Genomic DNA, 12,634 nt, shown 5'->3' on the forward strand with positions numbered 1-12,634 from the left:
GGAGACCGGGGGCGGGGGGGGGAAGGCTCCAGCCCCACCGCCCCGAGGTGCCGGCAGCGGGGGCGGCCCGGCCCCGCCGCGAACAATAGCGGCCCCGGCGCGGGGCGGTGCGGAGCGGGGCGGGCCGGGGGCCGCCGCCCGCCCCCCCCCATCCCTCCCCCCCCCGCCGTTTCCCCCCCCCGCAGCCGCCGCCGCCGCCCGCCCTCTCCCCGCCCCCCGCGCCAGAGGCACCGCCGCCGCCGCAGCCGGGTCCATGCCCGCTGGAGCCCCCGCCTGCCGCCGCCCGCACCCCCGGCATGGACGTTAGGTTTTACCCCTCCGCCCCCACCGCCGTGGGCTCCCTGCCCGGAGCCGACCCCACTTGCCTGGGGCCGCTGGATTATTATCACTGCAACAAGGTATCGGGGCGGCGGGGAACGATGGCGGGGGGGGGGGGGGGGAAATGCGGAGCGGCTTCGCTCGGCGCGTCCCGCAACTTCTCGGCGGTGGCGGTGGGGGTGGGTGGGGGGAGAAGAAGGAAGGAAAGTGCCGGCGGTGCCCGGCTCTTTCCTGCGGGAGGGAATTTTGAAAGTGGTCTAGAAGCGGCGCGGGGAAGAGCCGTCGGGTCCCCGGGCCGCCCCGGTAGCGGCCCCGGCGGAGCGGGAGGAGCCGGAGCCCCGGGCGCTGCTCGGCGGGGCGGGCTGGGGAGAAACGCTGCGGGGGGAGCGCGGCTCTTTGGGGCTGTTTGTTTTCCCTGCCGGTTTTGGGCGGTGGGTTTATTTCCTATTTTTCTTACGAGAGCGTTTGGCCCGAAGCGATGTACGTGTGTGTGCCTGTGTGTGCGCGGGGGGGGGTTGTTGTGGGGGTTGTTGTCGGGCACTTTTGGTTGTTGTTGTTTGTTGTGTACCCTCTTCGCAAGGGCTGGAGGGTCGCCGGCACCTCCCCAGCCGGGGCTCCGGCTCCCACCCCCGCCTCCGTCCCCCACCTGCCCGCGGACCCCGGCGCTGATGCTCCGGCGGAGCGCGGTACCCAGCCCCGGGTTTGGGGAATGGAAGCGGGGGGGGGGATGATGTTCCCCCAGACCCCCAGCACGGCGGGGAAAGCTCCCCAACCTACATTTTCCCCCAACCTCGCTGCAGCTGGAAGGCAAATCACCCTCTCCTCGTAAGGAGAGGGGGATCCGCAGGGGGATATTTGAGAGCGCCGGAGGTGCTGTGGGAAATTTCCTTCATCCCGGAGAAGCCGGAGTGAAGGGGATGGACGCTGTACTTCAGCGATAAATACTCTGCCAGTATCGTGTAGGTGAACGGCGCTGGTGTTTCAGCTACAAAGCAGTAGGAAGCAAAGCCGTTTGGAGAGAGGGAGGATCACCCATGATAAGCTCCGAGACATAACCCGGGCTGTGTTCTCCTGGGCCAAATTCGGGTAATTGCCTTGAAAAAAGTTAATAAAGGGCGAAAATGCTCTCCTGTGTTGGGACTGCAGCTCAGGATGCCCTCGGCTCATCTCGCTGTTGTGATACTTTAGGATCAAACTCTTTGGAAACAAGCAGAGGGAAGCCTGCGTGGCTTCCCAGATGCAGCAAATTAATCTTTATGTATTGATGTATGTATTTAACCGTTCCCTGTCATTTGGGTTATTTATCTCTTTTTATTAAGTTGTAGCAAACCTAATAGTTCTCATTTATTTTGAGATGCCTGATTATGCTGAAACAACTTAAATTGATTTCTTCTCTGTCCGTGTACTGCTAGTTTCAAACTGTCTTATTATTGTTGCCGTTGCTCTTAGAATGCTAAATATGCTCTTAAAATACTAACGAGAGATGGGTCACCTGGGAGCAGGTCATCTGTGCCTCTGAAACGTCAGCCGATAAAGTGTGCAAAAGCTGGAAGTCTGGGATCATGAGAGCATGTACCGCTGGGAACTGCCGCAGCCCCCCAGATCCTGCTGGCTTTAGGAACTCGATTTTACCAAGAAGTTGTTAGATGTGACCACGATTTAGTTTTCCCGGCGGGAGCCGGGGCTCGGAGTCGCGCAGGCGGCGGAGTGGCCCTTGCCGTGGGGTCCCCCACCAGCACCCGCCCGAGCCCTGGGGCACACGGGGCCCCACGTCCTCGACTCATCTGTGGCCTGAATCCCTGAGATTAGTCCCGGATTAGGTGGTGGCAACTGATCAGCGGGTCCTTGCTGGCGTGCGGCGCTGCGGATGGGGAGGCTGGAGGAAACCGCCGTGCGGGGGTCTCCGGCGAGCCCAGCCCTGGAGAATGAGTGGGTGCGTGTCGGTGGTGGCCAGGGCGGATGGGACGCTGGAGAGGAGCACCCCAGGTACTGACCACTGCCACCAGATGCTGCTGTTGTCACTGCTACGGAGGATCTTAAGGCAGTAGGAGAAGAAAGGAAGTGACTTACCCTTTTCTGATATTCAGGGCTCTTTTTTTTTTTTTTTTTCCTCTTCTTTTCTTTTCTGAGTTATCAAATGTCATTTGCTTATGCACAGCGGTGCACGTTTGTCTGCGGGATGAGGCTGCTGGAACGAAGCCAGAGACGAAATGGGCTGACTGTTGTTTTTCCCTGGCCGAATGCAGGTATAACGGCCGGATCTTCATCATCCAGCCGTGGCCCGGTGCTGAGCCGGTGCTGGTCTCGCCTGCTGCCTTCCCAGACTTTGCTTCGGAGAACTTCTCCAGCTGGTGTGGGGTGGTGTACGGCTGGGCATTGCCCCTGGCGTGCTGTTTGTTATCTTGTGCTCTCTGAGCACACCCGGTTCCTCGGAGCCCCGTGGGACCCTCTGGGAAACTCCAAAAACTCACCCTTGTCCCAACCCCATCGCTCCTGTCCTGTGCTGGTGGCTTGGCCCAGACCTGGGCTAAGACGGTGTCTGTCTCAGAACATTTCCACTTTAAAAAGCTACAGAGGAGGGTAGGGCGCAGTGGAAAAATCCAAAATTCTCCCACTGTCACATGCAGGTATCCCGGATGAAATCCATCTCTAGGAAGGACCTAGGCAAGGAGCACTTAACAGCTCTTTGCTGTCCTGCTTTGCTGATTTTACGGAGGGGCTTTAAAGCCGTTCGATTCAAAGGGCTTGTTTTGTTCAGGTTCGGTGCTTTTTTCCCCCCAAAGGGCCACTTTGTTTATTTATTTCTTTTGGGGGGAGGCAGAGAAGCCGGGAAGGAGTGTGCAGTGTCACTGTGTATAAATAACTCGCTGAGAGCCCGGCAGAGCCCTGCCCGCTCGCCGGGGAGATGCGCTTCAGCCCAAAGCATCCTGAAATGTTAATGTAATTGTTTTGTGCACTTACTGAACATGATATGGTTACCAGGAGGGCTCCGATCTCGCCTGCGCGCCGCAGTGAGCCACAGTTTCTCTTTGCAGCTCCAGAGGTGCCTATTGCGTATCAGCATTTGTGTTTTTAAAAGGACGAGGGATGTTTAGAGGGATAATGAAATGGGAGCATATGTTCAGCTGAGGCCTCCCCAGAAGGGGGGCATTCGCACCCGTTCTTTAACCGCTTCTGGAGCATCCCTGTTTTCCCTCGAAGGGCTGGCTGGTTGGGGGGGAGCGAGGGGCTGGACACCCATAGGTGGAGGACGGGGTCCCTCACGCCCCGGCAGGCAGGGTGAGCAGGAGCCTTCCCTCTGCCGACTGCCTTCGGTGAGGAGTTTTTATGCGTTGGGCATGCTGCTGGCATCGAAGCAGGGGAGAAAGGGCTCCCCGCATAAACCAGTCTCCATGATGGGTGATCCCGCCCGGAGCAGCTTGCAGGTGGGAAGAGGAGCCATCCCCAAACTTCCCGGTGCCTGGGATGCTGCTGCTTGCAGCCCGGAGGGCTGATGCTCCATGGCGGGATTTTTAGGGTTGCGCTGGGCTCAGCCCAAGGTGCAGGGACCATAAGGAGCGTCTCCTTCCCCGAGCCACCCGACAGCATCCCTAGGGCACTCATTTCCCATGTCAGGGTACCGGCCCCTCTCCTCCTTCCCATGGACCAGATCCAGGACCTGCTCCATCGCTGGGACTGCACAGAAAAAATACCTCTTGTGCATTAGGTTGTGTCTGCGCAGCAGCCGCAAGGCACTGGGGAGGTTCAGTGGTACCAACCCTGCAGGGAACCCTCGTCCAAACTGGTGGCACCCAGCCCTGTCATCGGCCACCTGAGCCCCACTGAAGGGAGCACCTACCTCCCTTTCGGATTCCTCTTTTAAATTTGTGTTTGAAGCCCCTTTTTCTGTCCCCTCTGGCCTTTTTCCCTGGGACATGGGTACCTGCTGCAGCCCCCCCGTCCCGTTCCCTTGCTGGGGAAGTGGAGCATCCACGGCGTCTCGCCACCGCCTGGGTGCTGGGATGCTGGCACGGGGAGAGGCAGCGCATTCCCGCACCGCGTCAGGGCATCGTTGGTCTGTGGTGGGGTATTTTCACATCCCTCCGGTTGCTTCGTGAAAATTCGGGGATTTTTCTCACTTAAAACTCTAGGGAAACTGCATCTTTGCATGGGGAGAAAAACCAAACCCACACAGTTTAGTAACACAGGGGCTCGTTCTGCTCTTAGCAGAGCTTTAGCGACAGGATCTGGTGTGCTGGCTGATCTGCCAGCGTGGAAGGATTTTCCCAGATCTTAAATTCTGTGAATCCACAAAGTACGGGAGGGAGTTTTTTCCATCTTAGCCCCAGCAAAATTGCGTTTTCCAGGGAGGCGTAGGGCGGGAATCCTGCCTGAGCGCAGCACCGCGTGCTCTTCCACGCAGTGCGCGCAGCGATGCCGTGACGCGCGAGGAGCCATCCCGCTCCCTTGGGGCGACTTTGGGGCCTGAATTACCATCTCTCTATTCTTCCGTGGGCAGAAAGAAATTGAAATATACATTTTTCCTAGTTGCTTCTGGTGTTCCGATGATGAGACTCGGTTCTCACGATGCCTAATTTCCACTTAGGGCAATGATTGATGGGGAGGAGGAGGGTGACCCAGCCTGGGAATACCTAATCCTTGCAGAGCCAGCACACATGGGAGTGCCCATGGTCCTCAGAAACCTTGATATGGCAGTTACTGGGAGATATGGCAGTTACTGGGAGATATGGCAGTTACTGGGAGATAGGTGCTGGGGTGCCCTGTTAACCCTGGAGCATTTCTGTAGGATGCACCACCACCATCAAAACTTGGCCCAAATCTTTCCAATAGGGCTCGGTGGCTTCGCGTCTCCAAACACACCCTGTGCCTTGCCTTTTAGACTGATAAATTGACAAAAACTATTTTGCCAATACACCGTCATAAATTATGGATAATTAAAATCTCCTAGTCATGAGATGAGTATTAATCTGCAACCGATGCTCTCTTCTTCTTTTAAGAACCCTTCAGAAATGGGATCTGAGCTGCTGGGATGAGCCCAGGTCGATGTAGCAAATGCGTTTCTGTGGAACATTCTGTTTTGTTTTGACTTTTACCATAAATTGTACATTGCAGTGATAAACACGGTCCCTTTTCCATCATTCCAGCTCCGCTTTGCCATACTGGAAGATAAAATATATTCTTTCCCTTTCGACTTTCTTAGCCAACTCTGTTTTGAAGTAGCATAAATCTTGCTTTGGAGATGGAGGGTTTTGGATGGGGAACAAAGTCAGGCAAATTTTTAATTTGGGGCCCACTTTATTCTCATTTGGCAGGCAGCTCCTGGTGATTTGCAAATGTGGATATTTATATATTTAATTTTTTATTTTTTTTTTTTAGGCCCTGATTACGGGCAAGGGCTTCCTCTGAAAAGCGTTTGAGCTACGCGGTGGGCATCCCTGCGTTCCGCGGCGCGATCTTTGATGGGCTGCACAGCAGAAGGCGTTTGAAGCTCCGTTTTTTGCCTTGGGCTTTCAGGCAGGGACGGGGAGCTAAATAATGAATGTCCAGCCATTCACAGAAATTGTTGTTCTCTCTGTCTGCGCAGAGGGAAGGCTTTAATCTGGTTGTTTTGGGAACAATGGTGATATTTTTGAAGACCGATCGGAGTTGTATATAACAACATATTTGTTAGGGCCGCTTCTGAATAACCTTGGCGGGGGCCTGATCCGTGAAAGCGGAGGAGGCGTCAAGAGAGCAAAATTCAAGTTCAAAATTTTGCAAGTTTCTCTGATTCATTTGTAACGCTTCAAACAAATTCTAAGCATTTTCCCCTAAATCAGTGGTCCAAAGCTTATTGCGTGTTATACCGCCGTAACCGCGGGGTAAATCCACGAACAGCTCTGGGTTTTATGCATCCAACAGGCACCAGGAGCGGTTTGTGCATCCGTGATGGTGAAAACATCCCGTCAATAAATTATATTTTGCTTGTAACAGACTGGAGCATCCTACAGCTCGCGTAGCGCGTGGCTGCTCGCCGCGGTGGGGAGAGCACCTGTAACCCTTGCACATCCCTTCCAGCGCCCGCCTTTGGCTCGCTGTAAGAAGGGGCGCTGCCGGCTCCTTTCCCGGTGGTTGCCGTCACCATTTCTGCAGCATTTAAAGAAAAACAAAACAAAACAAAACAAAACAAAAACTGTTTTCATTCTTGCCTTCGCTTTGCGTCTCTCTGCCGGGTGCGATCCTTGGAGGTGAGGACCGCTCCGCCGCTGGAGCCGTTAGCCCCTCTAGGTGCACTATTTTCCCCTATTACCTTTGTGCTCGCCTGGGTTGGTTTTTTTTTTTTTCACTAAAACGAGCTCTAAATGCTTTTGCCGTATGTTGGGTTATATCTTTCAGTATAAATGAAGCATATAATTGTGTTTTCCTAACAGCTCTACATTAAAAATAAGTTATTGTGCTGGTAATGTGTTTTCCTTGACGATTTCCCGTCCAGCGAGCGCAAGGTTTCTGTCTGAAGCTGTTCTATACCCTGGTCTCTGCCTCTTCTTTACGTTTTATTCTGCATTTCTGAAGTCCGGGTAAAGTGTTAGCGGGATTCCAGCTTTGATACCGTTAACTCCTAATTGGAGGTTTGAGCTCTCGTGTTCCACCTCTGTGATTTTTACACTCCCGTTGTCATATAATTAAAGCTTGTGCTTGGGGATGCGCAGTTCAGTTGCGGGGTGGGGGGGGTGGGGGGGGATGTGGGCAGGCTGGGGGGAGAAATCTCGCAACAAAACTTACCGAAACAAGCACTACTCAAACCGCTCTTCAAAAAAAAAAAAGAAAAAAGGAAAAAAAAAAAAAAAGTGATTGAAACCAGCGTAAAATTGCCCGGTTTTGCACTTATATGACCAGATTTAAATATTTTAATTATCTGCATAACCCCCCCCCCCCTTCCTATTGTTTCCCTCTGGTGGTTTTGTTCTGATGGATGCTGTTTCTTCTTTGAAAAATGGCATCGGCTGCTGCGTCGCCTGCGGGCGAAACCTTTGCGTTGTGCCACGGAATCTCTCTCCTCCGCCGTAATCTTTTTGCTTAGATTGGTTGACCTCTGCTGATATAATTAAATCTCTAGCCTGACGACGCTGCGATTTCGGTTCAGCTCCGTGGCGAATGTGACTGTTCGGTAAGTGTTAAATTAGGGCCCTGGACCAGTGATTGTTACGATGGGAAGATTATTTGAGCATCGGTTTATGCTGCCCGCGGCTTCTGAGGAACCTTATCGGCAGAAATCGGGTGGCTCTTGGGCTGAGGCGGTTTCTTGACCTCGAATTACAGCCTGGATGCAGGAGGCTGGATTGCGCGAGTGTTTAAAATGTTGATATTTTAATATTTTTTTTTTTTTCCTGTTGGTTTAAGGACCCAACCGCTTGCTCTCATGGTGCGTTTTTATTTTTTTCTGTGTTTTCTAAGGATCTCATAATTTAGCAGGAGCTAGAAAAGGGGGGTGGCAGTTTGGGGACCTGTTCCCATGCCGGGTGGGTGGTAGAACTTGCTGTTGCTCTGCCCGGAGCCTCCTCTCCCTGCTCCTGATGTGGACCTTCATTTCCACGGAAGCGATTCCTTCCAAGGAATCTCCTCCTTGTGGAGAAGGGCTGGGGCAGCCCCGGCACTGGGCGGGAACGAGCACCGAGTGTGCTGGCATGTGCCACCCTTGCTCTGGTGACGTGCCACCATCCTCTCTGTCACCCAGATTGTATTTTCCCCCCAGGACCGGGCTGCCCGTGCCCCGTGGATCCTGTTCCACCTCAACAGCGGTGAGGAGCTCTTCTTTTTTATCGGATTAGCGGGATCACGTTAGCAGCGTTGTATTTTTTTGTTTTTTTTTTTTTTCCCCACAAAACCTGCCAATGACTCAGAGTTTCCATTCCCGTCTGGGCTCATCAGGGAGGCTCCGTCCCCTTTCTCCCTCTCGCTCCCCCTCTCCTCTCCGCTTGAGAGACAACCGTCTTCTTCATCTTCATCTTCCTCTTCATCTCCTTCTGCTGGCAGGGTGGAGCCTCTGCCTAGGGTTGGGAGGTAAGGGCTGTGTGGTGGGTCTGCCGCGTATCCTCTGGCCTGTGTCTCCGTCTCCAGAAGCAGTGGATCATTTTGGGGTAACCCCAGGCATTTGGGGGTTATTTTAATCAACAATTTGAGCCATCCCGAGCATCCATTGCAGGAGACCCAGGTCCCTAGAGAGGTGCAAGCAGAGCCCGGGGCACCCCGAAAAGTTTCTCTCTTCCAAAGTCGTGGATCCCCACCAGTGAAAGAGTTTCACCTTCCCGGCCTGATTTACCTGGCCGTTTATTCCCTGAGCATCTCCTCCCTCTCCCTGGGAAGGCGGTAGAGCTGTTTGGCTCATTAGGAGTCGTTAAGCCATTTGAAAACCCTCAAATGCAACAGTTTTAATGTGAAGGATGGACGGCCCTGCCTAGGGGAGGAGGTGGGGCAGGTGGTGGTGATGGGGAGCTTGGCCTCAGGTGGGGCTGGTGCCACAACTGTCTGCTTTGGGGTTTTGTTGTTTGGGGTTTTTTTCCTCTGTTAAAAAAATAATAACAGTGTAGGTGCGTTCCATGTTCCTCACTTCTCACGGGTGCTTCTTTGAGCAGCGGGTTTTTCCGCGATGAACCGTCTCAGCGCAGTGCGCCTGCCATGGAAGAATGGTGTGGTTTTAGGGAATTTGATTTCTAGTCCCCCCGGTGTCAGAAGAGGGGCGGTGGTGTGCCCCGGTGGCCTTAGGGAAAAGGAAAGAAACTTTGACAGCGGGGAAATGAAATTTCTGAAAACTTTAGAGGAAGTTTTGCGTGGAAACACTGAATTGAACGGTCGTGGTTCGTCGCAGTTTATCTGATGGGCGCAAAGAAGTATTTGGATGTCATCAGAAAAAGAAAAAGCAGAAATATTGGGAGGGGGAAGGAACATGAACCGTAGAAGCTGGGGCTTGTGGCAGCAGTGGGAAATATGTGTTCCCCCGATAGGATCCTGCTCTGTTTGTCCGTGTTAAACCCAGGGAGGCAACTTTTCCCCCCACCGATGCGTTATCTTGTCTGTAAATAGCGTTCAAAGGGGAAGAAGAATGTGCTGTTAAAAATATCAAACTTTTGGGAATGGCTGGCAGACTTTCCCGCTGATAAGCGTTGTTGATTGAAGATCAAACAGCCCTTGAAAGCAGAAGAAAAACCTTCCACCGAGCGCCGTGGATCCAACCCCGCAGCCAGACACTGAGGTCACCCGGGCTTCGCTCCGGGTATATTTAGGGACCTGCGCTGGAATTACGGTCAGGTCTCCTCTACCCCAGACGGATGCTGGCGACGTGGTGGTTTTAAACCTGATAAATCTGTTAAAGCTGAGAACAACACTTTTTAGATGCCAGGAAAAGCAGAGTCATGTTTTCATTATTAGGTGGTAGTTTTATTATTTTTAATTTATTTTTTTTCCTTCTCTTAAGATAAAGACTCTGCCGAGGAGGAAAAGCTGCAGGTCATAAAGTGAACTGAAGACTAGTGGCATGTGTTTTGGGTTTTTTTGTTTGTTTTTTTTTTTTTTAATTAATTGACAACCTGCATTTCTGTGTCAAGGTGGCAAATTAATTGTGGGTGGCCGTCTGTTTGCAAACCAGATAGCTCTGTCGTGGCTGTGCCAAACCGCGCGTGTGGGGTATTTAACTGTTTTATTTAAGTCAGACCAGAGCGCAGGTGGTTATTTTTTTTTCGCACGTTCTATTAAATCAGTTTTTCCACTTAAGAGTTGGGCTCTGAAAAGGGGAAAATTATTACCGAAATGGCCTTTTTAGCTTCATAAACTTGCAGCCCTTTAAGTAAGGTGCTTGGCGTGTAGTGGCCTTCTTTTGGGGGAGGCTGCTGGTGGGAATATATATATATATATATATAAAAAAATTTAAATAAATAAATATTTCCACTGGTGTGAATAACAACGTGTAACTTCAGGCGTCTGCGGAAGTGGGATGCCAAATTGGTGTGAAAGCACGAAAGAAACAAATACATGTTTAAAATCATAAAACAGCTTAGGCTGGAAGGGGCCTCTGGAAGTGTCTTTAAAATAATTCCAATAGCACCTTCTGGGATTGAGATGGCAGGAGAGAAAAATATTAATATACGCCCTGCACCGACGGCGAGCTGTGGGTTTTCTGCTGTGATGCAGCGAGAGTCTCAGCGGTGACGGCTGCGATCAAATGCTAAATAGGAAGTTTGTAATAAAAAGGGCTTTAGTTAGAATTAATAAAATGTGAAATGCCCCTTTCTTTGGAAAACGTGCGGTGTTGACTGAGATTTAGAAACACATCCTGTAGGAGCCGGGATCCAGATTGCAGGCTCCAGCGCCGGCTCCAGCATCCCTGCCCTGCATGTGTTACTATTCCTCTTAGAGCGTGGGGATTCATTTATTTTACTAATTATTTTTTTTTTGCCCGGAAAGGTCACAGTGTGCAAGTTTGAGAGGAAATTAGTGAAGAGTTGGAAACAAGGGTAACCTCGTCCAAAATTACCATCGGCATCTCCCAGTCCCCCGCGTGGCAGCGGGATGTCACCCCACACACGCGACGTCCCTGCTCCGGGCCGTGCTGGAGTCACACTGAGTCCCTTTGTAATATTCCTGCTACGTCCAGCTGGACTGAAAACCTGTTTTCAGTCTGGTGTTGATAGTGTCTGAGGGCTAACGTCCTCAACGTGAGGTGCTGCACGCTAAACCTGTGTGACAGAGAAGAACGTGCCCCATTTCAAATATAACTCTGTTGGGTCCTCTATAAGCTCCCAGGGCAGAGACTGGGTACTGAATTTCAGGGAATATAGGCAAGATGTGACAGTCATTATCAAGATGTCCCATCCCTGGAGGTGTTCAAGGCCAGGCTGGACGGGGCTTGGAGCAACCTGGTCTGGTGGGAGGTGTCCCTGCCCAGGGCAGGGGGGTGGAACTAGGTGAGCTTTACGGTCCCTTCCAACTTTAATCATTCTATGATCCTGTGAAAATAGGATGCTGTTATAATGGGCAAATCCAAGGTTATAAAGAAAACTTATTTCTGATTTGGACCAACTTTGATTCATTTTAAGTCCCGCTGTCTTTCACGAGCTGCACGTGAAGCCACAGGTCCAGTTCCCATTTGCAGGAAAGCACTGCTCTAAGTCAATTGTCTGAAAGTTTGGGTTTCAACATCCTCTTGTCTTGTGGAATTGTTTTATGATGTTCTGAACCTCAACCGAGGCTTCTCATTTGCCCCCAGAGTTGGAAATCTTGGGTAGCTCCGAGGCAGCAAGAGCGTGCTGCTGGATCTGGGGCTTTAGCTTGTGTCACTGTCATCGTGCCATGAGCATGGGGATGGTGCCAGCTTGGAAGGGATCCTCCGCTTGGCAAAAAAAGGTCTCGAGAGCAGGCTGCCTCCTTGTTTAGCGCGGTTATAGCAGGAAGGCTGCGGGACCCAGAGGTTTCTGAAGAACTGCTGTGGCTCTTCCCATCACTGGGTCACCAGGCCAGAGTGGTGAGGGACCAGGCGTCCTCCGATGCTGTGAAATAGAGCTGGTTGTTGCCGTCCTGCTCTCTGAGCCTTGGTATGTGCCTTGTGGCTGATCCTGGTGGCAGTGTGGCACGTACAGCAGGATTGGGGATAGCTGGGCCACCTGAAACTGGTGGCCTCATCCCTTTAGCCAGCACTGGAGCCACTAGGGAGCCCGAGGGGGAGGGACATCCTGCCTTCTTTGGGGTTTCTGCTGTACTTGGGGATAAATGAAACCTCCAGTACTGCTAACCCAGCAACACCCAGGCTGAATTGACTTAAAAATTATGGGAAGTTTGTGTGATGGACCATTTCCCAGGGTGATCCTGGTCGCTGCTCTGTGGGGCTGGTCAGCCCAGGAGGTGGTGCTTTGGGTCCTTGCCTGGGCATCGCCGAGCTCCGCAATTCGCATCCCGGGGCCGGAGGCGGCTCGGCAGGAGCTGCTCAGACCTCTCGGCTTGGAGCCCTTGGAGTCCGCTTTCCCTTGGCTGTGTTTGCCTGGCGCGGGGTTGACGGGAGAGCCTTAATAAAGCAGGAAGCTCAGTCCGATGGGGACGGGAAGGAGCTGAAAAAGGAAAGCTTCATTCCCTGCTCATCTCAGCCGCGATTCAGGTTTCGTTTCCCCTCTTCCGCCCTGTTGTCCAAGTGTTACTTCTGTTGCATTTGTTATTTATTTTCTTCTTAGCCCCGGGGGCTGCTGCGAGAGGTGTCTCTCTGCTCTGCCGGCTGTTCCTGATGCTTCGTTTTCCTTGCTAATACCAATTGTTTCTGCCAAAATTGTTTGGTGGTGTTATGTAAACCTCGAAT

General features: G+C 52.4%; 1 protein-coding gene across 3 annotated transcripts in view; it reads left to right on the top strand.

Moving 5' to 3' along the window:
- Nucleotides 1-217: 217 nt before the first annotated feature.
- The window catches only part of TOX2 (TOX high mobility group box family member 2), a 155,318-nt gene continuing 142,901 nt past the window's right edge, over nucleotides 218-12,634 (top strand). For all 3 annotated transcript variants that reach the window (XM_074605332.1, XM_074605336.1, XM_074605333.1), the window contains exon 1: nucleotides 218-398. In XM_074605332.1, the coding sequence (XP_074461433.1) occupies nucleotides 297-398 (102 nt within the window). In that variant the 5' untranslated portion in view covers nucleotides 218-296. The remainder of the gene's footprint in view (nucleotides 399-12,634) is intronic.

Source organism: Larus michahellis, chromosome 12, assembly GCF_964199755.1.
Source record: "Larus michahellis chromosome 12, bLarMic1.1, whole genome shotgun sequence".
Lineage (NCBI taxonomy): Eukaryota > Metazoa > Chordata > Aves > Charadriiformes > Laridae > Larus > Larus michahellis.